The sequence below is a fragment of the Paroedura picta genome, chromosome 18 (assembly GCF_049243985.1).
Source record: "Paroedura picta isolate Pp20150507F chromosome 18, Ppicta_v3.0, whole genome shotgun sequence".
Lineage (NCBI taxonomy): Eukaryota > Metazoa > Chordata > Lepidosauria > Squamata > Gekkonidae > Paroedura > Paroedura picta.
In genome coordinates, this window is record NC_135386.1 from 659,882 (window position 1) to 684,362 (window position 24,481).

The 24,481-nt window shown below is 62.0% G+C and overlaps 2 protein-coding genes across 4 annotated transcripts; both read left to right on the forward strand.

The window, feature by feature from the left end:
- The first annotated feature begins 474 nt into the window (after nt 1–474).
- FAM81A (family with sequence similarity 81 member A) lies at nt 475–10,113 on the forward strand. Its single transcript, XM_077317968.1, is given in 11 exon segments — nt 475–2,164; nt 3,642–3,713; nt 4,385–4,658; nt 5,047–5,065; nt 5,068–5,109; nt 5,112–5,163; nt 5,265–5,394; nt 5,707–5,813; nt 6,032–6,167; nt 6,662–6,857; nt 7,109–10,113. Coding segments are annotated over 11 exon segments (1,410 nt in total). The 5' UTR covers nt 475–1,889; the 3' UTR covers nt 7,216–10,113.
- On the forward strand, nt 7,144–24,476 carry TBC1D2B (TBC1 domain family member 2B). 3 transcript variants are annotated; one of them, XR_013227437.1, is made up of 14 exons: nt 10,880–11,295; nt 12,929–13,082; nt 13,345–13,510; nt 17,762–17,922; nt 18,570–18,787; nt 19,307–19,699; nt 19,935–20,045; nt 20,163–20,356; nt 20,487–20,981; nt 21,144–21,261; nt 21,501–21,686; nt 22,269–22,390; nt 22,739–23,078; nt 24,341–24,476. XR_013227437.1 is itself a non-coding variant. In XM_077317942.1 (13 exons), the coding sequence occupies exons 2-13, from the start codon at nt 12,947–12,949 to the stop codon at nt 22,932–22,934; spliced, it is 2,496 nt and encodes an 831-aa protein (XP_077174057.1). In that variant the 5' UTR covers nt 7,144–7,273; nt 12,929–12,946; the 3' UTR covers nt 22,935–24,289. The 3 variants fall into 3 exon arrangements, 2 of the variants coding, with proteins under 2 accessions (XP_077174057.1, XP_077174056.1); XM_077317942.1 differs by lacking the exons at nt 10,880–11,295; nt 24,341–24,476 and adding an exon at nt 7,144–7,273 and having other exon boundaries at nt 22,739–24,289; XM_077317941.1 differs by lacking the exon at nt 24,341–24,476 and having other exon boundaries at nt 22,739–24,289.
- The last annotated feature ends 5 nt before the right edge of the window (nt 24,477–24,481 follow it).

A 24,481-nucleotide genomic window follows, 5' to 3' on the forward strand; every position in this document is an offset into this window, starting at 1 on the left:
CTCGCGCCTCCCCCGGACGGACGGCCGGCTGGCCGGCCCGCGCCATACATGGGCAGGCAGGCAAGCAGGAGGGAAACACGCACCGCCGGCGCCCGGGGCCACCAAAGAGCCCGCCCGCCTTCTGCCCGCAGGCGGAGCCGTGGAGAGCCGGGCACGAACCAGCGAGCCCCCTGCCCTCCCCAGCGCCTCCGCCCAGCGCGCGCTTCACAACCCTCCGGCGAGGTGGGCCAGGGGCAGGCGAGGCTGGCCGCGACCCCGCTCGGCGAGGGCTGGCTCGAGGAGACGAGCCTGAACCGGCCCGTCCAAGACAGCGTGCGGCCACCGCGCCCCGTGAGCCCTGGCCGGGAGACGGGGCCGGCTGGACTGGCAGAGCCCCGAGGAGCCAGCGGAGAACCTGGGGCAGCAAGACGCCCGGGGGGGGGGGGCAGGGGGGCGAAGGACGAGTCCGGGGGGCCCCTTGAAGGCCGGCGGGCCCCCCTTGTGCCACGGGGCCGGACCTGCCGCTCGCTCCTTCTCTCTCCTCCGGGGCTGGGAGGGAGCCTCCGAGGGCACCTGCGGTCGGCCTGGCAAGGGCACCAGCGGCCTCTAGTGGGCATCGGCCATCACGACGGCTCGCAGGGTCCCCCGGGAAAGGGCTGGCTGAACCCTTTGGCCCAAGAGGTGGCCCACTTTCATGGGGACCCCCCCCCCATCTGCCGCATCTCTGGGCCGTGAAGGGCACCTGTGATTCCCTTTTGAACTGAACCGGCAGGTGTGTCCAGAAGCATTTCCCGCTCTCGTTCCAAAGCCAGGTCTCAGCCGGCGGGTTTTCCGCTTTCTCTGAGTCGAGGTGCCCTGCTGCTCAGGAGCCCCCCCTGCCCCCTGGCTGCACCTCTGGCCCTGCCTTGGCCAGGGGGTCTTCCTCTGGGCAGCTCGGGACAACTGGGGAGCCATGGAGCCGGGTCCCCTCTCCGAAGCACTGAACGTCAGCTAGCTGCCCCCTGTCATCAGTGTGGCTCAGAAGGAAGAGGGGATTCTGGGTCTGGAACTGACCGCTTGCTTGCTTGTCCCCTCCATTCCTCCTCCTACCCGTGGCACCCCCCTGGCTCTCCTTTTGGAGCAGGAAGGATGCTGCACTCCCTGGACCGCTGGTCAGATTTCTAGAACTCACCTGCATCTGGTTTCCTCGACCCCACCCAAGAGGGTCTGACACCAAGGGGGGCATCCAGAGGGGACGCTACCCCCTTTCCCTTCTCCTACCTATGATCTCATTTCATCAGATGCTCCCTTACGTTCGGCCCCATGCGCCTGAGGAATTGTGCCTCGTGGGTCGTACCAGTCTGCATTGCGCTTTTCCACCCTCCATGGCATCCAAGCCCACCTACCCTGTTTGAGGAAGGGGCTGCCCACAGGCCCCTGGAGGGGGTGCTTTCTCACCTGAGGAGGAACTGAACCTTCCCCGCCTGTGCAGTCCCCTTTTGTGCAGTCCCCCTTTCCCCGCCTGTGCAGTCCCCCTTTTCCTCCCCCCGGCAGACATCTTTTATGCTCCAGGCGCCTGTGCTTCGTGCAGCCTGCAGGGATCCTGCGTGGTGCGTGCAGCAGCACAGCGTGTTGGCAGAGCATTGGGAAGCCCCCTGCGCTCCCTTTGTGCCGTGCCCAGATTAGACTCTCTCCCAGGGAACAACATGTGCGTGTGGCAACCGAGCGCTTCCCCTCCCCGTCTCCTGACCCAGCCAAGGCATAATTGTGGGGTGGTGGAGCTCCGCGGAGGATTAGCCCTGTGTGCGGAAGACTTTGTTCCCTATAAATAAGTTCTCTCCTCCACCACCACCGCCGCCGCCGCCGCTGCTGCCGCCACCTTCTCTCGAGGAGGGCCTTGCTCCGCTGAGGTTGAGCTGCCGCTCGTCGCTATGGCGACAGCGTCCTGGCAACCGCTCCCGACAGCTGCCGCCTCAGTCCTCCTCTACCAGGGCGACGGGCCCAGCCGAGAGGAAGAGGCGAGGGGGTCCGGCTGCTGCGGCGGCGGCGGCAGCAAGAGAAGACGGGCGCGGGGGCCCCCGCCTGGCCTGCTGGGCCCCCGCACGCACAGGGCCCACGGCAAGGGCCAGGCGGGCCGCTCTGCGAGCAGGATGCTCCGGAGGTGTGGGACGGTGCCGCCCGGCCCACGGCAGAGCCAGGTAAGCAGGTGGGTGGCCTCCTTTGCGACTTTGCTCCATCTCGGCCGGGGGGGGGGGAGGGCCAGGGGTCCTTGGGGGGGGGACCCTGTTTTTCTTGCAGGTGAGTTGGCGTAGAGATGGCACGGCATGTATTTTTAGACGGTGTGTGCGTGTGTGTCTATGGGGAGGGAGGGGGGAAGGGCTGCTGGAACCCAGGGCACCGTGGTGTGTCGTCTGGCTGCCTCACGCCATTTTCCTCATGGCTGGGGTGCTCCTGCTCCCATGCGCGCAAGGCAAGGGGGAGAGGAACCCCCAGGCAGGGGGGGGGGACACTGGGGCTCCGGACGCCACTCTGGTAGGTGGTGCTGGGAGTTTGTTTGGCCACACGCTTGGGGAGAGTGGAGGTCTCTCTTCCTCCCTTGGGAATGATCCGGGTTTGGCCGCAAGGCTGGGGGGAGAGACGGAGGCATCAAGGGAGAGCGTTCTCAAGCGTGGCTAAATCTGCATGAGGCGTGGATGTTGGAGGAGGGAGGCAGGCGCAGCCTTGCCCACGGTACCCGCTGGACCACCTGTTTGCCTGCCATCGCTTCTTCTTGACGAGTTGCGGGCAGGCACAGGTGGCTTCTCAGGTTTGGTGCCTGAGGTGGGCAATCCAAGCAGCCCTTCTTCCTGCCCCAAATAAATGGCTGCAGCTCTGCTTGATTCCCTGGGGGCAGCCGTAGACAGAACGTCCCTAAGGGAAGGACAGAAATCCTTCCCTGTGATTTCTGCAGCCTCTCCAAGGAGTTGGGGATGTTGACCCGAGGGGGCTTCTCCACACAATGGACGCCCCCCCCCCCATTCCCCTCCCAGCTGAAGCAGGCCAAGCAGTGCACTCTCGGTCAACATTCTCTAGCCAGCTGCCCCTCTTTGGGCACCTGAAATGTTTACGGACATTCCGTGGCATCCCAGCAGCAAGCGATGTGAAAGGGCCAGTGAGTTCGCTTGGGAGATGTCAGGGCTTCCTCCAGACGAGAAACAACATCCTTTGTAAAAACTCATCCAGGAGAGGCAGGGTTTCCCCCAAATCACTTGTGTGTGCTCTCTCTGCCTCTCTGTGTTCAAAGCCCAGCTCCTGGACACGCACTGTCTTTTGGCATTTTGCAGGAGATCCCTACCAGTCGTCCCCCCCCGCCCCCGCCCCCGGGCTCTGCTTCCAGGGCTGACACTTCCATCGAAAGAGGCCCTCTGTTCTCTCGCCATCTGGGCACCATATTGCCTCCCGCTGACTAAGCCCCCCCCCTCCCCCGTGCCAGCCTCCTTGCCAGGGTTCTGTGGGAGTGAGCTGAGCCTCCCCACCGGAAAGTGCGTGGAGGTCCTCCTTCGGGAAGGGCAGCAGCATCCCCCCCCCGCCCCCTCAGGGTGTCCTCTGGCTCAGCTGGGGTGCAGACAGGCCGCTGGGTCAGAGGGGAAGCCTTGCAGCACGTGCGCCTTGGAAAGAGCACCGCACCTTCTGCCTCCCCACAGACATAAATGCCTGGACAGGAAGAAGATGGCCCAGCGGAGCCCGACCTTCCCGACCCTCGGCCCCACGGAAAGGTACCTGCTGGCGTCCGAGGCCACTGGGGCGGGGCGGGGGGAGGCGCTTGGGGTCTCAGGGCTGTGTCATCTCTTTCCCAGGCCCCTGTGACTGTGAGGATACATGTGAGGGGGGGGGGCAGCCAGGGCCTGTTTTAGCTCAGTCTTAATTTGTTTTGTGGCATTCATACCCCACCTTTCTCCCCAATGGGGACCCAAAGCAGCACGTCCCTTTCCAGGTGGGGCCTGGAGCAAGCCCACTATTGAAACTCCCCTGGAGAAAGGGCTGCTTGGGAGGAGGGGCTCTCTGGCTTTATGCCCTCCCCAAACCCAACCCTCCCCAAGCTCCACCCCCAAAAAAAGCTCCAGGTATTTGGAACTGGCTTCAGGACCATTTCAAAGCCCCAACCAACCGAGCCCAGGCAGGAAGCAGCTATTGCTGGGCCAGACCCAGGCAGGCAGCAGCGACTGCTGCGTCAGGGCCAGGAAGGGGCCCGGGGAGAACAGCTGGTGAGAAAACCAGCTTGCCCACCATCAACTACAGCTCCCCCCTCCCCCCCCAGGGTCCCCGAGGCACCAGCCAGGATGGCTCCCTCGGCCGGTGGGGAAGCCAGAGTGCCCCTAGGGGCCAGGTGGCTGTGGGGCCCCGCCACCAGCCCCTCCCCCTCTCCTTTGGCCCCCTCTTCCTCCAGGCGCATCCGGAACATCCCCCTGCACAGCCAGGCGCTGACGGCCGTTCCCCTTGGGTCCGCCAGGCTGGTGGACCAGCTGGAAGATCGCATCCTCAGCCATGAGAAGACGACGGCCGCGCTGGTGGAGCACGCTTTCCGCATCAAGGAGGACATTGTCTCCACGCTGCACAGGATGCAGAACAAGGGCGGAGGAGACCGCCTGGCCCGCCAGCTCCTCGAAGAGCACATCCGCAACATCACCGCCATCGTCCGGCAGCTCAACCGGGACATCGAGGTCAGCGGGGGAAGCCGCGGGGCTCCGTTGGGGGCACTGGGGGGGAGGCTGGGAGTCGGGCGGGCACGGCCCTGGCAGGGCTGCAGCACAGGGCTCGTGTGAGGTCACACGCACCCCAGAGGGCCGGCTGATTAAGCTGCTTGCCCCCATTTCTTTAAAAAGCAGCCCAACCAGGACGATCTCTGAATGGCAGAATTCCTCCCTCTGCGTTCTGGGGGCTGTAAGCGCCACCAGGCCCCGCTGGCTGCCAGAGGCCCTGGAGAATTTAGAGGCCAGGACATGAGCGGAGGTGGTTGGCCGTCGCCTGCCCCTGACTGCCCTGGGGTCTCCCACCCAAGGCCTCCCCACCCGGCTCACCTCCCCGTATCTGTGTGCTTGACCCTTGTAGGTTCTGCAGGAGCAGATCCGCGTCGGGATAACCTCAGCTACGGCACCAATTCGACCCTGAAGAGCCTGAGATGCGCCAGCTGTCTGGCCTGGGCGACCTGCGAGGCCGCGTGGCCAGGTAGGCCTTTGTGGGGGGCTTCTCTACAAGAGAGCGCTGCTCCTGCAAGGACGTCCCTGCCCCTAACAGCCCCCCCCCCCCCACGTGTGGTTCCTCAACAGGTGTGACGCCGGCTTGGCCAGGTTGTCCGCGGAGCACAAGGTGACCTACGAGCGACTCCAGACCCTCAGCAAGGATCAGCAAGCCTCAAAGCTGATCTTGGAGTCGAAAGTCAAAGAGGCAGAGATCCAGGTGGGAGCTGGAGGGAGGGAGGGAGGGAGGTGTGTGACTGTGCAGTGCTTGGTCTCTTGGCCCAGAAGGACAGCCAGGAACGCCGACAAGCGCCTTGCGAGGGGCTGTTCCTTGGAGAAGGGCAGGAGCTCTCACGCCATCCCCTCAGCGTAGGCCCACCTAAGGGGTGTGGCTCGCAAAGCCCACGGGGAGGAAAGACCTTGGCCGCGGGAGATCCAGCTGGACACGCCAGACGGCCTCTCTAGGCACTGCTGGATCCTCTCCCCCTTTGGTCCGGGCGAAGGGGCAACCTGTTCCTGGCTTCCCTTTCAGATCTCCCACCTCTTGAGCCGGATGGAGCAGTCCATCATGCAGCAAGAGGCCAAGCTGAAGCTGACGTATAAAGAGAGCAACCAGCAGCTCCACCTGCTGGACACCAAGTGAGTGGCGCCGCTTGCCCAGGCCCCGAGGGGAGGGCCGTAAGTGGGAGGAAACGCACCCAAATGGAGCCCTGGCGAGGGCTGCTGAAGGCGGCCTGGCGGGGTGGTCGAGGCAAGAGACGAGGGGAGGGGGATTGCCGTGGCCGGCCTCTCTGAAGCCACCCTGAGGCCAGACTGGGAGGGTTGCTTAGTCCCCAGTGTCTCTTTCCCCCTCCCAGGCTGAAGGACGCCATCGATTACCTCAGCAACCAGGTCTCCTCCCACCGCAGCTGGATGGAGCAGGAGCAGGAGAGAGCCGAGAAGGACTTCCGGGAGAAGATCGACCAGCTGTCCTTGGCCGTGAAGGAGAAAAGCGTGGGTGTCGCAGAGGAGCCCCGACGGGGAAAGGGGCCCCGGCCACAAAGGGCCGCTGCTCGGGTTGTCACCCTCCAGGGGGTGCCTGGGGACCTCCTCCCGTTCCCACCGGCCCCAGTGCAAAAGACGCACTCAGCCTCCCAAGCTAAAAGCAGGACATTTTCATCCACTTTTTAAAAAGAGCCCCAAACAGGACAGACACCTGAAAAAGAGACGTCCTCTTAAAAGGCCCTACTCTGTGAGGCCACCATCTGTCAAAGCCCCACCCCTCTCCCCGCAGGCTCCGCCCCCAAATCTCCTGGACTCCCCCAGTCCAGAGGTGGCAACCCTGTCTGTTGCCAGAGTCCCTAGAGAATTCCCCAGGAGCAGCAGGGATTCAAATCCCAGAGGCCCAGGGCCCTCGTTGGCCACGCCACGCCGGTTCCCCAGCTCTGCCTCCGGAGTGACGCCTGGCCCGGAGGGTCTGACTCCACTTCTCTTCTGTTTGCTCCAAGGAGCAAGACGAGAGGGCCCTCGAGCGACGATTCGGCGAGCTCCATGGGAAGCTGGACGAAATGGAAGATGTGCAGAAAAGGACCGCGGAAGAACCGGCCGCCAAGCAGGCGGAGGAACGCCTCAACCTGCAGCTGAGCAAACTCCAGGCGGACGTCAGCGAGGAGATCAAAGAAGTGAAGGCAGAAGTGAATGCAGGTGAGCCAGCCCCCTCTCCCCCACGGAGCCCTCTTAGGGGCAACAGGCCCTCCTCTTTCTCATTTACTTCATTTCTCCCCCCCACCCCCCCACCCACTCCCTCCCCAGTGTCTTCTGTGGGTGGGCCTGGGGCCCCTGATGAGGTGGAGGGGCAGCCATTGTACCCAGAGTAAACGCTAGTCCAGAGAGCGCCGGAAAGCAAAACGTTCCAGAGCGTTCCGGACGTCCCTGTCCCTTTCCCCCGGGTGCAGGGTTTGCCGCCATCTACGAGAGCATCGGGTCCTTGCGGCAGGTCCTGGAGGCAAAGATGAAGCTGGACAAGGAGGAGCTCCACAAGCAAATCCAGCAGCTCCAGTAACGGGCCGGGCTGCCCGGCGGAGGGAGCCGGATGCAGGTGGCGCTGGAGTCTGCCCCAGGTTAGGCGTCTGCTCCCGTCCGGACCGAGCCTCCGTCGCGTGGACCTGTACAGTTCCTGTAGATAGCCCCACCCAGGCCTTGGGAGTCAGCCCAGCAGCCCCTCTGTCCCGGACGACCTGTGGGAAGCACGGCCATAGGGCTCGGCTCTGAAGCACCCCCGGCTTCAGAAGCATTACCTCAGGGGGCGCGGGCCACGCCTTTCTGCAGGGGCCAGGCCACCCTGTGGAAAGGGGCACAGTGCCCCCAACCCCTTTGAGCCCATGGGCACCTTGGGAATTCTGGTGCACAAAATGGCTGCTACAGGAGGCGGAGCCACAAAATGCCCACCGTCACTTACGTCAGTCCAACCGCGAATATCCTTCTGCTGTGGTGGAGCGGCTGCCAAAGGGACAGGCCACGCTGCCCGCCAGTACCCTGCCTCTCTGGGCCATGTCCTCCAAGAGCCATCCTGGGAAGGGCCAGCCCTGATTAGCTGCCCTGCTTAGCATTTCTCAGTGGGCCGTCTCTCCACGCTCCGAGGTCTCTGATGGCCGGACATATTGGAGCCCAAGGCTGCGGTCGGGCCCAGAGAGGTCAAGCAGCCAGCGGCCCTAAGCTCTCAGGGACCACCCCAGGGGAGAAGGGGGCTGGAGCCCCTTCTGGACACGGCCTCCCCGGAAGGGGTCGTGGGAGAGCAGCAGCCCTCCGGGAGTGCCGGCCAGTCATTCCGGCCCCGGGAGATGCAGCCCGGGTAGCCACAGACCTGCAGGCCAAACTGGGTCCAGGTCCTCTTGGCAGAAACATGTTGGAGGGTGAGAGGAGGCCTGCTGTGTCTCTTTGCCTGAAAGAAGAGTCCCCGGTGGTGTGCGAGAGGGGATAGGTGCCAAATCAAGGCAGGGAAACTCCTGGGGGTTTTTTGTTTTTTTTGGGGGGGGGGGAGAGCCTGGGGAGGAGGGACCTCTGGGACACAAGGGCTCAGAGACCACCCCCAAAGGGTGCGTTTCCCCCAGGGGGAAACAGCTGTCTGCACTGTGATGCGTGTGCCACTAGATGGCACCCCAGCACCAGCCACCCAGGGAGGCCAGCCAGGCAGGCAGGCAGGCAGGCAGCTTCTGAGCTCCTTTCCTCCCAACATGTCCAATGCCTTGGGACTGCAAAGCACTTTCCCCTCTCCCCCCCCACCCAGGGAATTTTTTGGGGTGGGGGTGGGAGTGATTGATATATTTACAGTATTTCTAAATCAAAACCGAAAATGCATGCTGGAGAGTTCCTGGCAGGGAGAGTGGTTACTCAGTGGAACAGGCTTCCTCGGGAGGTGGTGAGTTCTCCTTCTTTGCAAGCTTTGAAGCAGAGGCTAGAAATGCTGATTCTGTGACCTTGGGAAGTTGGTGAGTGGGGGGCGGGGGGCAGGAGGGACTGTGTCCATGCTTGGCTCTTGGGGCCCTTGCTTGCGTGCCCAGGGAAATGCCCATCGCCACTTTGGGGTCAGGAGGGAAATTCCCTCCAGGCCAGGCTGGCCAGAGATTCTGGGTTTTTTTGGGGGGTGGGCAGCATCCTCTGGGCATGGAACTGGGGTCCCCGTGGGTGGGAACGTCCTGCATTCTGCAGGCGGTTGGGCTAGAGGGCTTTGGAGGTCACTCTATGATTCTGTGATTGAATTAGGAAAAGTGGTCAACCGTATAGTATAGTAGCACAGTAAGCCATTATCTGCAGCTAACGGTGGTTAAGGGCAGCTAAGACTATTTTCAAACCTTGCCTTAAAAAGTATGTCACTCATCAATCTAAAAAGGGAAGTGCTTCATAACAGCTTTTCTAATCCTTCCTCTCCCCCCCCCCCCTTCAGTTTCTCTGACAGAACTGGGAGAAACAGCCTGGGGGCAGGGGGGGGGTAGACTCCTGGGTCCCTCGGTGGTTTCTCTGGGAGTTTCCACTTTGCTCCCCAGAATGGACAGGGCTACTCTGGGGAAAGGCCGTCCGTCTGTCCCTCTTGACAGCCTTAGCTCAGGAGGCCTCGGCTTCTGCTGCTGCAGAATGCAGTCCGTTTGCCGTACAAAAGTATTTCAACGGCTGCTAAGTCCTGCTTGCGCAGAGAGGATGATGGATAAACCTGCCCAGGTATTTCTTCAAACGTCACTTCGAGACAAGAAGCCTTTCCCTCAGGAATGAGTTCTTAGTTCTGTCTCGAAAAGGTGCAGCCATAAACAGTAAGAAGATCCTGCTGTTGCCTTTATTAAAGATGATGATGATGATGATGATGATGATGATGATGATGAAGCTGCCATTCCCGGGTTTTGCAAGATCAAGACATGCAAAAGAACCAAAGGGATGGGCAGTATTTAGCGAGGGAAAGAAGTCCTGTTTCCTTGTAGAACTGTGTGCAGTTTTGTCTGTATGATATGGCGAATTATGGGGGGGGGGGGGCTCTCCCTTTTCCTGAACGACGAATAAACCCGATGAGAACTGTACAGCTCATGAGGCGACGTGCACGCCCCTCTTCCCCCTCCCTTAGCCAGCGAGGGACCCAATCCAAAGATTGTCTTGAATGCTGAAAAGGGAGGAGGGAAAAGTCCTGTGCCAATGAGGGGAGAGAGAGAGAGAGGAGAGGTCCCTCTGGCCACTGGATATGTGGAGGACTCGAAGATACGTAGCTAGCATAGTTAGGTTAGGAACCTCCGGGTATTTTTGAAGTCATTTCCTCCTCTGTCCTGATTGACTCAACTGGAGGCTCCCCTGTCCTTTGAACACTCTTCTTCTCTGCATTTCCTGCACAACAGTTAGTCAGTTAGACTGTTAGGACTGTCTCCCTCCTCACTTCCTTACAAAGTTGTTTCTCTTCTCAATAAAACTACTTATTCTTTAAGCAGCTTGTGCTTCTTCTTCTTCTTCTTCTCCTTCTCCTCTCTTTATTACATCTCCACGCTTGGATCCTCCTTTGCATATTTCAACTCTGCCAGCCAGCAGTTTTTGGTCAAATCAAGCCTGCTTTCCTAGCCGCGCTTTCAGCCTTTTTGATTCTGTTTTCATGCATTTGTCATTCCAGCTGTGAGATGGATTGAGATTTATATTTTAAGTGTTAGCGAGTGCGTGCGCGTGTGTGTGTGGAGGGGGGGCTTTGTGTTTTGTGGCCGGTGTCCGGTCCTTCCTAAGTGCAGAGGGCAGCTTTTGCAGGGAGAGGCAGAATGGCACCCTAAGGCCGGAGGCCCCCTTCAAAGAGGAACTTGGCCTTCTGGCGGGTGATGCAAGGCAGGAAGTTGCAAAGAGAGCAAAACACAAGTCTTGGCCGGGCCCCTTTTCCGGAGGGTCTGCGGGCCCCTGGGGAGCCCCTCGGAGGCAGGGCTGGCGACTGGCACCCAGACGCAAAGACGGGGGAGTCACACTGCGTCCCTCCAGAGGTCCGCGGACTACAATTCCCACGAGCGTTCGCCGGCAGGGGCTCATGGGAATTGTAGTCCGCGTACCTCTGGAGGGCCGCAGTGTGACTCCCCCTGGGCAAAGGCTGCTCCGGCGGGTGGATCGCGGGGGCCGAGGCAGAGGGCTGGCCTCGGAGGCCGTCAGAGGCTGGGAAGAGGGCGGGGCCGGGCTCGGGCGGGGCGGGGCTTCGCGGGGCCGCCGAGGGCGTGGCGGACTACGATTCCCGTCGGGCGCCGCGGCCGGCCTGGCCTGCTGGGCTCTCCCCTGCGGGCTGGCGATGCCTCCGTCGGGCGGCGAGGGCTCGGGCGAGGGCGCGGCTGCTGCTGCTCCAGCTGCTGCTCCGAGGGGCTCCGGGGCTCCCGGCCGCCTGTGCGGCTACCTGCAGCGGCTGTCGGGCAAGGGCCCCCTGCGCGGGTGGCGCAGCCGCTGGTTCGTGTTCGAGGCGGGGGGCTGCTGGCTCTACTACTTCAAGGGCCCGCAGGAGGCGCTGCCCCTCGGCCGCCTCGACATCGCCCGCGCCGCCTTCGCCCTCCCCCTCGAGCCCCTGCCCGGGCCCGGACCCCACCCCGGCCCCGGCCCGGACACCGCCTTCGAGGTCCACGCGCCCGGCGGCGCCGTCACCCTCCTCAAGGTCAGATCCCCGCAGCCAGAAAGCCAGCCCCGCAGGGAGCGAGGGGGCGGAGGGCGGAGGGAGCCTCCACGGCTAGCGGCAGTCCCCCTCGGCCCCGACTGGCCCGCCAGAGCACGGGCATTCAAACGGCGGCCTTCCAGAGGTCCATGGACTACAATTCCCATGAGCCCCTGCCACGTCGATGGCCCAGGAGGAGAATTGTAGTCCATGGACCTCTGGAGCGCCGCCGTTTGACTACCCCTGCGCCAGAGGAAGTGCGCTGAGCCAGCGGGGCTGCTCGGAGGCCTTTCGCAGACCTGCCAGGGGGGTCTGCAGGAGTCTTGGTGGCCGCCCCCAAGGCAACCTCGATCCCACCTCTCAGGAGTTGTCCTTTAGAGCCTGGCTTCCTCATTGGGAAGGGGGCCTTGGCTCTGCAGGTTCTCCATTCCGCCGCAGGTCAAAGGACCGGGCGGCATGAGATGCAAAAGCCCACCCCTGAGACCCTGGAGAGCGGCTGCCGGCCCGAGCAGGCAGTACTGACCTTGGTGGGCCAAGGGGCGGACTCACTAGAAGGCAGCAGCTTCATGTCGCGCCCGGTGGGGGACCATCTTCTTAGCTCCCAGGGTCAGGCGCCAGCATCCCTGGTTAAAGGGGATGGGAAAGGCCTCGGAGCGGCTGCCGGCCAGAGCAGACAAGACTGGCCTCGCTGGGCCAGGGCCAGGCTTGGTCTGAGGCAGAGCCATGGGAAGAGGCGGCTCAAGGAGAACGAGATTTGCCTTTTCAGCCGGGCCCTGCCATGACCACGAAATGTGCTGAGCTTACTTTCTCGTAACAGTCAGTGACCAGCCAACGTGAATGTGGGCACAGACTCTGTGCGCCTTTTTTCCGCCTGGCAAAGTCAGAGCCCCGAGGCACCTTTCAGACCAACCGGGTCTGACCCCAGGCAGAAGCTTGCATGGGAATGCACGCCTCTGCAGAATGGGAGGCACCTGAAATGTTTGCACGGCCGCGTGACGCAGCTGGCCACGGTGTGGCAAACACGCACATGTGGCAATGCCTGGCAGGGAGGCGCAAATAGCTCCACTCCCCTTCTTCCTCCTGGGCCCCGTTCCTTTGGCCAGGCGCTGGATAGCAGCACGCCACCCCTGCCTGCCTCCTTTCCGGTGCGGAGCCCATGGTGTCGACAGGAGAAGAGCCAGTCCTCGTGTCCCGCTTTCCTCCGGGGTCCTCCCCGCACCTTCCGGCCTGCGCGCTTGCTCAGGGATTCCTCCCGTTTGCCACCTCCCAAGGCTCCGGGGATTCTTGGTGAGCAACGCTGACCTTCAGCTCCGCTCTGCCTTGGCTGTGTCAAAGAAGACGGAATCCGCTTCCCGCTCGTGTTGTGGCTGGCCCTTGAAGCGTCCCCTTCCTCCACTTTGAGTCATCTTCCTTTGACGGTGGAGGCACCAGTGCCTGAGTATTTCTTGGAAAATGCAAACCGCGTCCTGAGCATGGATTCAGAAAGCCAGAGGCCTCACTCTGCACTCTGGCTCTGTTAGCAAAGGCCTCTTTTGGAGGAGACTTCCTTTTGTGTGCCCCTTTCCTTTCCTTGGCTGGCAGGGCTGCCTGCCTCTTTCGAAGCTCTTTCAGCCCCTCCTCCTTCTGTGTGCTGCAGGCAGCCACCCACCAGGACATGACTTACTGGCTGCAGGAGCTGCAGCAGAAGAGGTGGGAATACTGCAATGGCCTGGATGCCGCCCAGAGGGACAGCCGGACCTCGCCCACGCCCAGCGATTGCTCCAGGGGGCTCGTTGCCAAAGACAGTGCAGGTGAGCCCCTCTCGTCACCCCCCACTGAAGACCCCCTGGTCACTGCCTGCCTCTCCGGGGCCACCCTGGCCTTCCGTGGGGGTCTCCCACACCCAGGACCTATGAGGGTCGGCCTGGCTGGGGCCATCCAGGAAAGGGCTCGGGGAACTCACACTGGAGATTGTCCACCTGCTGCCCGTGCCTCCCCTGCTTACCGCGTGGCTCCGTTTGGCCTGGGCCTGCCAAAAGCTGCCTCTCTGAGTCCCTGGTTGCCCCTCCCCAGGTCTGACCCCGGTGCCTCCCAATGCCTCGGCGGAGAAGGCCCGGCACGTCCTCGCGGTGGAGACGGCTCCCACGGAACTGGTGGGGGAACAGGCGGCGAGCCACCCCGTCCCGGGCCAGCCAAGCGCCATTAACTTTGCCTTGAAGCAGTGGGGGAACGAGATCAGGTGAGCCTCGCGGCTGCGGCTGGCCTAGCTGCAAAAGGGCGTCCCTCCCGGGGAAGCAGGCGGGGAATCGAGGCCGTGCCTCAGAGGGGATTGCAAATTGCCCCCCCCCCTTCTGTGGCGATGACCTTCGGCCTCCCAGCAGGGATCTTCTGAGCTGCAGAGAGCTCCCGAGTGGCCATTTTGGGGGAAGTCGCGTAGAAGGCGCTGCTGCTGCCGTTGCTCTCCTGGCGGTGTCCCCTCCCTCTTTCCCTCGAAGGAGTGCCCCTCCCTGGCTGGCTGGCTGGGGTGGGATTCCAAACGGGCCGGCTGCAGGATTGCAACCTCCCCCCACCCCAGTGGCTCCTTTCCCAGAGTACTGCAGGGCAGAGGATGTGCAGCGGATGTCGCCCGGGTAGTCATGCCAAGGCCTGGCATCGATCCTGCCCACGGGAGACAAAGAGGCTTTTGAAAGAACGACCCGGGTCTGTCAAGGGACTGCCTGCTGGCCTCTGGAAATGCCACCGTGGCTCCCGAACCCTTAACCTTTGACCCCCCCCCCAGCTGTCGGGAGCAGAATGTGGCCTCCTTTCCCGCAGGGCCCCTCCCCGGCCCCTGTCTCCAGGCAGCCATTGAGGCTACGGGGTCTACCGCTTAACTCTCTCTGCACGCATCCGTAGCTGGAAAGTTTGCCCCTGTTTACCCTGCCTTTTGCCTGCTTGCCCCAAGCGGCATATTCTTTGTCCTGACCGATTACTGAAGGGCAGCCAACGAGGGGAACAGAACTGAGGCTCCAGTGAGGTGAGGAGGAATGAAAAAGGGGGTGGGTCTTTCCTCTTCGCTTTAAACTTAGAAGTGCTTTCAGATCTGACCCTGTTCCTTGGTGTTTTTATCTGATCCTGAACTGCCTGGGACCAGGTAGTCCAAAGAGCCCCTGTCTGTACATCTTCTCCACCTGTAGCCTGCCTTTCTGTCATTGCACTGAAGCCAGTATCTGTCCAGAGCATGGAAAGGGAAGGGGAAAGGCAGCCCTTCCAGTCCCTGAACTCGAGGACAATGCACACAGCTGTTCCAGCCCAGCCAGATGTGCATTCTGGATCTGAGCCCGGGCTGGGATCTTCTTCTGTTTTTTGTTGGCTGCTAAAACTGCATTTCAAGTGGTTTTGACAGATTCTGCTGCTTGGGAGAATTTCGTTTGGCTTTTGCTAGTTGTCTGTTTTAAGGCTGGTGCACAATCCACATTGAGTCACAGATTTTGGAAAGTGGGATATAACTATTTTTGATAATGACAAAACAAGGGAAAGGAAGGCCATCTTTTCCATAGAGCCCCTGTCCTGTGTTGCGTGCCTGGCTGCTAATCCTGCAAACAGCCACACACCAAGCTATGCGGCAGGCAAGTTCCGGCAGCAGATCGATATCTGCAGCAACGGCGGTCAGCTCTTCCACGGCACAGACGCCCGGCCTCTCTGTCCTGAGGCGGCAGGCCTGAGAAAACGTCGGCTTTGCCAAGCTTCTCCCCAAAGAGGGTCTCGGTCCCATCTGAGAACGCCTTCTCCCTGCCTGTTACCTGCCGTGCCGGGGGCGATGGGCCGGGAAAAGGCGGTCCTGGCCCAGGCTGCTGAAGAAGGCCAAGCCGGAAACCACCGGGAGGCCGGCAGCCCTTTCGGCCTTGGGGACCCATCATGTATGCGTAGAAGGAGGCCCTCAGGGGCCGCTCACGGAGGGGACCTGCACAGGTTTCAAAATCGTGGGCAACAGGCCGGCCACCCGCTTGGTCCAGCCTCTCTTGGGAGGAGGGCGTTGCCAGGAAGAGAGGGACGGGCTCGGCCTCCTTGTCTGCACCGGGCGGGCAGAGAAATCCCCCGGGGCTTGCCGAAGTAGCAGAGGCAGCCGGGGGAAACGAAGTCGGATTGGAGCAAGTTCCCCTTGTTGGGCTGCTGAGGCCGCAGCCGGCCGTGCATCACATGCTTCGAGTGTGTTTTTCTGCAGAGCCTTGCCACGTGGCCACGGCCGTGTGTCGCAATAGCCACAGGGCTGTCTAGTAAAAAGGGGGAGGGGAGCAGGCTCGGCCTTTGTTGAGAGCCGGTGGCAAAGAGCCGGTGACATGTAGGCATCTGTGTTTACCTGGTAGGAAGACACATGAAGCTGCCTTACCCTGAATCGGGCCCTGGGTCCAGCAAGGCCGGTATGGTCTACTCAGGCTGGCACCTGCTTTCCAGGGTCTCAGCTAGAGAAAATGTCTTTCCCAGCCCCTCCTGCCTGGGCCTTTTAGCTGGATTGAACCAAGGCGGGCTTTTCTACATGGCAAGTGGGCTCTCCCGCTGAGCTGCAGCCCCTCCGTGGCCGCGTGGCTCCTCTTCCAAACGGCTCCAGCTGCTTGCAGAAGTGCAGTTGAGCCAAGGGGCCCGGATGTGTCGCATGCCTGGACGGCAGTAACCCCAGGCAGGGCTGGTCACGTGATGAGGTTTTGCAACCAGCATTTTTATGTCAATTGTAGAACTAGCTGCTGAATGACTTTTGGCCCAGTTTATGCCAGGCGAGTGAGTTTTCTGGGAGTCCTGAAGCCAAGGAAAGCACCAGGGAGGGAATGGCCATAGACACCCGGCTTCCCTGTTGGGCCTGCAGTTCAGGAGTGACTCAGCCTCCCTCAAGCTGGGCCTCTGGGTCTCTCCGATCTCGTAGAGAAAACCCACAAGGGGGGGGGGGAGCCCCGACCAGGAAATCACGGCAGGAACCCAAAGGGCAAGCAGACAGAAAAATGCATCTAGCTACCCTTCTTGACAAACGTTCTCCGCAAAAGTAGCCCTTGAGATCAGCCGCTACGTTTCGAACGTCCTGCTTCCGTCTTCCCTTATCAATTTCAGGACACGTTCCCAGCCTGCCCGGCCTGAAAAGATATTTTATGTCGACATAGCTGTAGCTGAATGCCGTTCTGGCCCCAGAAGGAGGCCCTCAGGGTCTGTGGCCGTCTTTGTCCTGCTGGGGGATTGGCCAGCGTGTGGCCGCTGCTCGTGTCGCTGTGTCCTTGGCTTTGAGGTTGCCGTGGTGTCTGGGGGTGTTGCTTTGAGCCCTATAATTACGTGCCCTGGGTGAGGGGTGGTGGCCGTTGAATTTCCACTAGGCAGGCCCCAAAGGCTGTGCAGCCTCAGCCCTCTTCCCGGGGCTTTCTGCGGGGCCTTCTCCGGCGGACGGGGCTCTGGGGGGGAGCTGGTCCGAGGCCAGTCCTGCCGCAGCTGGGGGGAGAGGGACTGGGGGGGGGGGGGCTATGCTTCGTCTTTGGGAAACTGCTGAGCAAGCGAAATGATCTCAGCCCTGGGCAGGGTGTGTGTGTGTGTGTTGCTGTTCCGGGTGCCGGGCTCTTGCCGTTGGCCTCCCCCGTCTGACACTTGGAGCGCAAGAGAGCACCCCAGGGAAAAGCGTTCTGTTCAGCAGGCGGTTTCGGGGCGGCCTTTGGCAGGCCCTCCTTTGTGCTCCTAGAAATGGGATTCTGGTCATTCTTTGCGGAAGAGTTTCCCTGGACTGGCAGAGGGAGAAATGAAGCCGTTTGCCCCCAAAGCTCTTCCAGGAAGCCCAGGGTTTCTGTTGGCAGCCTGAGAAATATACGAGGGCCAGGCAGCCTGTCTGCCCTTCCCCTGTGGGTGAGCTTGTGTGGATGTGTGCGAGTGTGTGTGTGAGTGTGTGTGAGAGAGAGAGAGCAAGAAGTGCCATCAGGTTGCCCCTGACTCACAGTGGCTGCAGCAGGGGGCCTTCAAGGCCAGAGAGATGGCTTTTCTCTGCAGAGCCGTGCTTGTTGGCCTCCCTCCCAAACCAGCTGTGCTTAGCTTCTGAGACCCTCTGAGATCAGGCTGTGCTGCTCTGCCTCCCCTGCCCCTCCTTCCCCACAGTGGCAACCCTGTCCGGTTGGTCCCAGTGCATTCGGTGTGCTGGCAGAGGCTGACACACCCTGTCCCAAAGCGGCATGCCGTTGGTTCAGCGTGGCTCCCCGGCAGAGCCCCCACCTGCCAGGCCACAGGCCCCGGGGTCCTTGTGCGGCAGCATCTGCAGCTGACAGGGTCAGGGTCGCGTGGAAACCTCCGCCCGAGATCCCAGGGGGCCGCTGCCGGTCCAGAGGCGACGTCCGGGGTTCGATAGGCCGGCGGTCTGCTTCAGCAGAAGGCGGCTCTGTGTGCGTCGGCCGGCCGGCAAACGCTGTTTGGGGATTTCCGGTCGCGTGCCCTCTTCACGGGTGCCCCGTCCTTTGGGTGGGCTGAACGGCTTGGCCTCCGTGCTTTGCAGGAATTCGGTGACCTCCTTTAGGACGGGCAAAGGAAACGGAGAAAACCGGAGGAGCATCTTTTACACGGAGGAGTGGGAGATGCTGGACCCCACCCCCAAGGACCTGGAGGAGTCGATGGCCCAGGAGGAGAAGCGGAGGCCTTCCTCGGAGCCCAGCAAAGGTGACAAAGGGGGGCGGGGGGGGAGGAGTTCTGGCCAGGCCCAGAGCTAAACGGGGCTGTGGGGCAGCTCTTCCCTGCACTGCAAAAGTGGCTCCCACGCCAGCCTCGCCACTCCCAGAAACCGGCCCTGATTTTCACCTTGCCGGGGCATGCGTTCGGAGTGGTGTGTCTCGGCATCGGCAGAACCACTGCGGTTTGTGTGAGAGGAGAAGGGCTGGAGGAGAAGTGGGCAAAGTCTGTCCGGGCCGCGTGTCCCTCTGCCTGGGGTCCAGCTGACCTCCTGGTTGCCCCAGCTAGAGCTCCTTCCAGGAATACTGACGAGAGTCGTTTCTAGACAGAACGGCCACGGGGTGTCTCCATCCGGCTTGTACATCCTCCGCCCGAAACTTGGAAGGCTTCTGCCTGAGGGGCTGTGGCAAAGAGTACGGCCCCTCTGGAATTCTGAGGTTGACTGCCTCTGAGCATGGAGGTTCCCTTTAGCCGCCATGGCGAGTAGCCGGAGCTGGACCTCTCCCCCTTTGAAAGCTGTTGGGGAGAAGCTGCTTTGCTCAGCGTCTCTGCTGGCGTGGGCCGGGACAAGCGGAAGGATCTGTCTGGTTTCTTTTGTCCCCGTCATCTGACCTGGGGAAACCGCTCTCCTTCCCCAGGCGGGGCCGCTTCAGCCTTTCCGTTTGACTTCGGCCGCATCCCGCACAAGGCCAGGCGTCCTTTAAAGGAGATAATTGCCACAGGCCGAAGTCGGAACAGCGTCGACTCTTCCCCGGCGGAATGCAACGGCGGAAAGCCGGCCTCGGAGGCGCAGCTGAAGCTCCAGAGCCAGCAGGAGGAGCTGGAGAGGCTCAGGAAGGAGCTGGCCAGCCAGAAGGTAACGCCCCTCAGCCCTCTGTGGGGCCTGGAGGCCGTGGGCAGGAAGCGCTTGGGCCAGAGGGGGAGGGGGGCTGCGGGATGGTTCTCCCCCCCCCCCCCATACTGTATGCAGCTCCAGCATCCCAGGCTTGCTGAGTTATGCCGCTAAACCCCGGAAGCTGTCCAGGAGCTTCCTGCTTCCTCGATAGCCGGCGTGGTCCAGCGGCTAATCTGGAGGACGGGACTTGATCTCCCATGCTAGGAAGGAGGGCAGAACACCTGGCCTGGGGTTAGCGGCCACTCCCCAGTTGGGTGCTTCTGCGTCTTGTGCTCAAAGGTGGCTTGGGACAGTGTCGGTGACGCTTCCGGGAGGGCTTGTGGTGGTGGCCAAGGTGGTCTGCCCAGGGTTAACCTGGCAGGCTGTTTGCTGCAGGCGAGTGTTGCCTTCAGCTCCCCGGGGATGTCTGTGCCACATCCCTCAGCATCCCGTGTCTTCTTTGCCTGCCCACCCGCCGGCATCCCTTCTTCCCCCCCGCAGGAACTGGTGCGCCTCCTGCAGCAGACGGTCCGCTCCTCCCAGTACGACAAGTATCTGGCAGCCCCCCTGTGCGACGGGGGCCCCCCCGGCCGGCTGCAGCTGCTGTACCAGAAGGACCACCAGATCCTGGGCCTGAACAGCCAGCTGGAGCGGCTGGCCCTGGAGAAGGAGAGCCTGCAGCGGGAGGCCCGGGGCCTGGAGGGCAAGGTCGGGGAGCTGGGCGAGCAGCTGGGCATGCTGATGGAGACCATCCAAGCCAAGGACGAGGTCATCGTGAAGCTCTCCCGGGAGCTGACCGAGTGCCAGGAGCAGGCCTCCGGCCAGGGCGGCCCGGACCTCTCGCCCGCCTCTTCCCCGACCAGCAAGGAGCTGCAGGAACTCGACAGGCTGAGGGTAGGGAGGACTCAGCTTCATCCTCTTCCGCTCCCCCCCCCCGGGGTCCGGCTGCAGGTTTCCCTCCCACCCCAGCAGGGGCTCGTGGGACAGAGGGGACCCCTGAGGCAGAGGCAGGAGAGGGAGCCCCCGGCGGAAGGGGAGGCGGGGAGTCCTCGTGGCCAGGGCCCAGGGGCTGTGGTGTCTGTGTGCCCCCCCTGCCCCCCTCCTTCATGCCCCCCTCCTTTCTCGACAGGACAGCCTTCAGGGTTACAAAACGCAGAATAAATTCCTGAACAAGGAGATCCTGGAGCTCTCCGCCTTGCGAAGGAACGCCGAACGCCGCGAGCGAGACTTGGCGGCCAAGGTCAGCCGCTGCCCGCTTTTCCGGAGCTGAAGGATTTTTCAAAAGGCGCAATGAATGCTAATGCAAGGGATTGCGTTCTGCAGCTGAAACCGTCTTTCCGTGTCGCCTCCCCTGCAGTGCACCAGCCTGGAAGCCAAGCTCTGCCAAGTGGAAAGCAAGTACCTAATTCTGCTCCAGGAGATGAAGACGCCGGTTTGCTCGGAGGAGCAGAGGCCCAGCCACGACGTGGTCGCTCAGCTCCTGGAAGACGCCTTGCGAGTAGACGCCAGCGACCAGCCCGAGCAGACCGTCTGCAAGCCTCACCTGGTCAGGTAATCCTGTGCTAGGTGCAGCGGCAGATGGCTGCTTGGGACGTTGCTTGAGAATTTTAGCTTCCCGCCTGGGAGGGGCTCCATTCATTAATCCCGGCCTCTTCCCCCCCCCCCCCCCCTTGGTTGGCAGCGAATACGACATTTACGGGTTCCGGACGGTCCCGGAGGACGACGAGGAAGAGCAGCTGATTGCCAAGGTGCGGGCTCTGGACCTGAAGTCCCTGTCCCTGACGGAGACGCAGGAGACCTCCCTGGGCGTGAAGTGGGAGAACTACCTGTCCAGCACCGTCAACCGGGAGATGGCGCGCTGCGTGGAGCTGAAGAACCTCTTCCGGGCGGGCATTCCCCACCCCCACCGCTCCAGGATGTGGAAGTGGTGCGTCGGCCTCCACGCCAAGAAGTTCAAGGACAGCGCCGAGCCGGGCTACTTCCAGCAGCTGCTGCAGAACGCCCTCAAGAAGCAGAACCCGGCCTCCAAGCAGATCGAGCTGGACCTTCTGCGGACCCTGCCCAACAACAAGCACTACGCCTCCCCCACCTCCGAGGGCATCCAGAAGCTGCGGAACGTCCTGCTGGCCTTCTCCTGGCGGAACCCCGACATCGGCTACTGCCAGGGCCTCAACAGGTGGGGGGCTCCGTCCGCCCCCCCCTTCCCCTTGAAGCTCTCTTGGGCGGGGGGGGGGAGAGGAAGGGAAGGGGGTTGTCAGCCCCTTGGCGACTCTTTCAGGTGGGAGAACTGGGGTGCAAAACCCCACCCTCTTTTCTGCTTCTCCCTTCTGCGTTCCAGACTGGCGGCTGTGGCCCTTCTCTACCTGGAGCAGGAAGATGCCTTTTGGTGCCTTGTGACCATCGTGGAAATCTTCATGGCTCGGGATTATTACACGAAAACCCTCCTCGGATCCCAGGTACGGGGGGAGTGGGGGGGGGAGCAGGAAGAGGGGCTTTCCGCCTCGGAGGGCAGAGGGGCTTTCCCCTGGGCTGCCCTGCTTCAGACTGCGGTGGGCACTGTGCCCGCCTCGTGGCTCTGCTTTGGCCCCCGGGTGCCGCCTGGCATCTCCGGAAGGGCTTCTTCCCCCTGCCTGGAGGCCGGCTGAGTTCTCGCTCCCCTTGCCCCCCTCCCCCTCCCCCCCACACGCGTGTTCAGGTGGACCAGCGGGTCTTCAAGGACCTGATGAGTGAGAAGCTGCCCCGCCTCCACGCTCACCTGGAGCAGCACCGGGTGGACTCCTCCCTCATCACCTTCAACTGGTTCCTGGTGGTCTTCGTGGACAGCGTGGTCAGCGACGTCCTCTTCAAGATCTGGGACTCCTTCCTCTACGAGGGGCCCAAGGTGCGGGGCGCAGGGGCGGGCCCGGGAACAGGCCTGCGGGAGTCGCTGGGGGCGGGCGGAGGAGGGGGTCTCGTGGAGGACACCTTGGACTCCCGCTGTCATTGTGCAGGCAAAGAGCTGTCAGGTCCCAGGTGGGGCTCTCGAGGCAGACGGTTGGAGGGGGCTGGCCCGGGCCTGCCTCTGCCTAGGGACCCTGGCCTCTCTTGGGGGTCTCCCCCCCAGGGACTAGCCTGCTTAGCTTCTGAGCCCTGAGGAGCCTGGGGCCAGCCTGGGCCATGCAGCTCTCGTGTCCTGAAGGAGGAAGCAGTGCAGAGGGGTGTTGTGCCTGCGAAGGAGGGTCACCCGAGGACTCACAGAGGTGTCTGGAGGGGTGAACAAAGTCGCCTGGAAGGAGCTGGGCAGCACCTAGCGAAGTGGGCCAAAGTTAGGGGTTGGGGCTTTGTGGGTGATGGTCCACCCTTGTAGGTGGGGGTGGGAGAGATGCCAGGGCGGTGAAATGTGGAGTCTTCTACCCCGCCCGGCGGTCAGGGAAAGCGCCCAGGACTCTTGAAGCTGACCTCGTGGCTTTGCTGTCCCCTCCAGGTGATTTTCCGCTTTGGCCTGGCCCTCTTCAAGTTCAAGGAGGAGGAGATCTTAAAGCTCCAGGACTCGATGTCCATTTTCAAGTACCTCCGCTACTTCACCCGCACGATCCTGGACGCCAGGTAAGGGGCGGGGGAGCCTCTCCCAGGGCGAGGAGGGCAAACCTTCCCCGGAGCCTCTAGCCCTGCCAAGCAGGAGGGAGGGAGGGGTCTTGGAAGCGGATGACAGCGTTCCCCCTCCCTCCACATCCAGGATGGACGGAGCCCATTCCGCTGGTCTTGTGTGCCTGCCCTTTCCTGATGCTCAGGAGCCCCCACAGAAGAGAGGGACCCGAGAGCCCCCTGCAGCACTCCGCCCCCCGCCCCCCCCGAGGACTTGCAGAGGGGTGGGGGTGCTTAGAAGCAGGCTGTGGGGTGTGGAGCCCCTGCCTGGCTCACAGGGGGCCCTGCGTGGCTGTGCTCCCCTTTCAGGAAGCTCATCAGTATCGCTTTTGGGGACCTGAATCCCTTCCCGCTGCGCCAGATCCGGAACCGTCGGGCCTTCCACCTGGAGAAAGTCCGCCTGGAGCTGATGGAGCTGGAGGCCATTCGCGAGGACTTCTTGCGCGGGAGGGAGACCGACCCCGACAAAAGGGACCTCATCAGCGACGACGAAGAAGACGGCTGAGGCCGGCCCGCCTCTCCCCCTCCTCCTCCTCCTCCTCCTCGGCTGGGGCCTCCTTGGGATAGTGACCAAAGCGCTGGGAGTGTTGACACTGCCCGCCCGCCTCTCGCCCGCCTCTCGCCCTCTCTGCCTTAAGGACCCTCCGGGGTAAGCCAGGGCGGCTGGAAATTTGCAGGACAGGTTTCCGAAGCTCAGCACTTCCAGACCAAAACAGCCGAGGCCCAGCCGTCCTCTCTGAGCGCAGAGCACTGCGGTCGGCGCCTCTCTTGGGCTTCCGGCGGGACCAGCACCGTGGAAGAAGCCTTCCCCGTCCCCCTGACCCTCGTTCTGCCTGCCTGGGGGGTTTGCAGGATCCCTCCTTTTCCGGGGGCCAGCGGTTCTCCGCTGAGCCTCCCAGAACTGCACTTACCGCCTGTGAGCTTCTTGGCCAAGCCGTTCTGCCCTTCCGGCCGAGGGCGACTGTGCTTCTCTGCAAAGGCTTCGCTCGGTTCTTTCGTGGGTCTCGTGGGACGGGGTCTCACGCCTCCCCCCAATATGGGCCCTTGCCTGTCTTTGACAGAGCGACATGGGCCACCCTGTGGAGGGGGAATCGGGCTAGTGGGGGCCTTTCGCTAAGCACGGAATTCCACGGGGTGTTTCCGGAGGAAGCCGGCAGCCACTGCGTGAAGAGCCGACGGGCGGAATACTTAATCCATCTTTTTCCTCCTAGAATTCGGCATATTTTGTCTGGCTTCCCCCCCCCCCCCCACCTTCCCATGCCTCGGTCTCATTTACTGCAATGAGCTTTCTATGCCTTCTTTTTTTGTAAAGAATTTCAGGACGTCGTAATCTTACATATTATATATGCAAAAATATCTTATGCATGGTTTCTGTTTAAGAATTGTATAGCCGTACCACCGAGAACGGTTCGAACCGGGATGGGTCAATCTATTTTTGTATTCTCTTTTGTTACGCGAGAGACAGAGATTGTCTCACACTACATTCTTTTCTGTGGCTGAAGCAGCACAAGTAGATGTCCAGTCTGGGGGGGGGGGGCTGGCAGAGCCCACTGTTCGTGGCGGTGCCCCCAGGGCGCTCCCCAGATCTTCTTGGAGATCAGGTGGAAGTTTCTGCTTTGGCCTTTGGTGCTGGGCTGGTCCGTGCCAAGTGGGCCGGGGCAATTAGCAGTTTGTGAGTGGGGGTCCCTCCCTGCCTCCTTTATCAACCTCCGCCTCCTCCAGGCCTGGGCCTCCTCTGTTTCAGAAGCGGCCGGGGGTGCTTAGCACAACACAAGGGTTGTGGTTACACACATGTGAAGCTATTTCTGCTGGAAATGGTTGGAAAACTGAGCAAAAAATAAATCATTCCCTTTTCTTGTTTGTGTGTGTGTGTGTGTGTTTTGTCTGCGTTATGTTCGTCCCCTCTTGAAGAGAATAGCAGGCTGTGATGGAAGCTTTGGGTGCTCTTAGCAAACCCCCATCCTCGCTCCGAACTAGAAGTCAGCAAAGCTGGTGGCTGCTTCCTGGAGGGGAGGCCCGCCCCACAGAGCTCAGGTCTGCTCTCAGAGGAAG

Coding starts and splice junctions, on each gene's coding strand:
- TBC1D2B (XM_077317941.1), top strand. CDS start 10,942: ATGCCTCCGTCGGGCGGCGAGGGCTCGGGCGAGGGCGCGGCTGCTGCT. Junction 17,923..18,569: donor TTCCTCGGAGCCCAGCAAAG/GTGACAAAGGGG, acceptor CTCCTTCCCCAG/GCGGGGCCGCTTCAGCCTTT. Junction 20,046..20,162: donor AGCGAGACTTGGCGGCCAAG/GTCAGCCGCTGC, acceptor CCTCCCCTGCAG/TGCACCAGCCTGGAAGCCAA.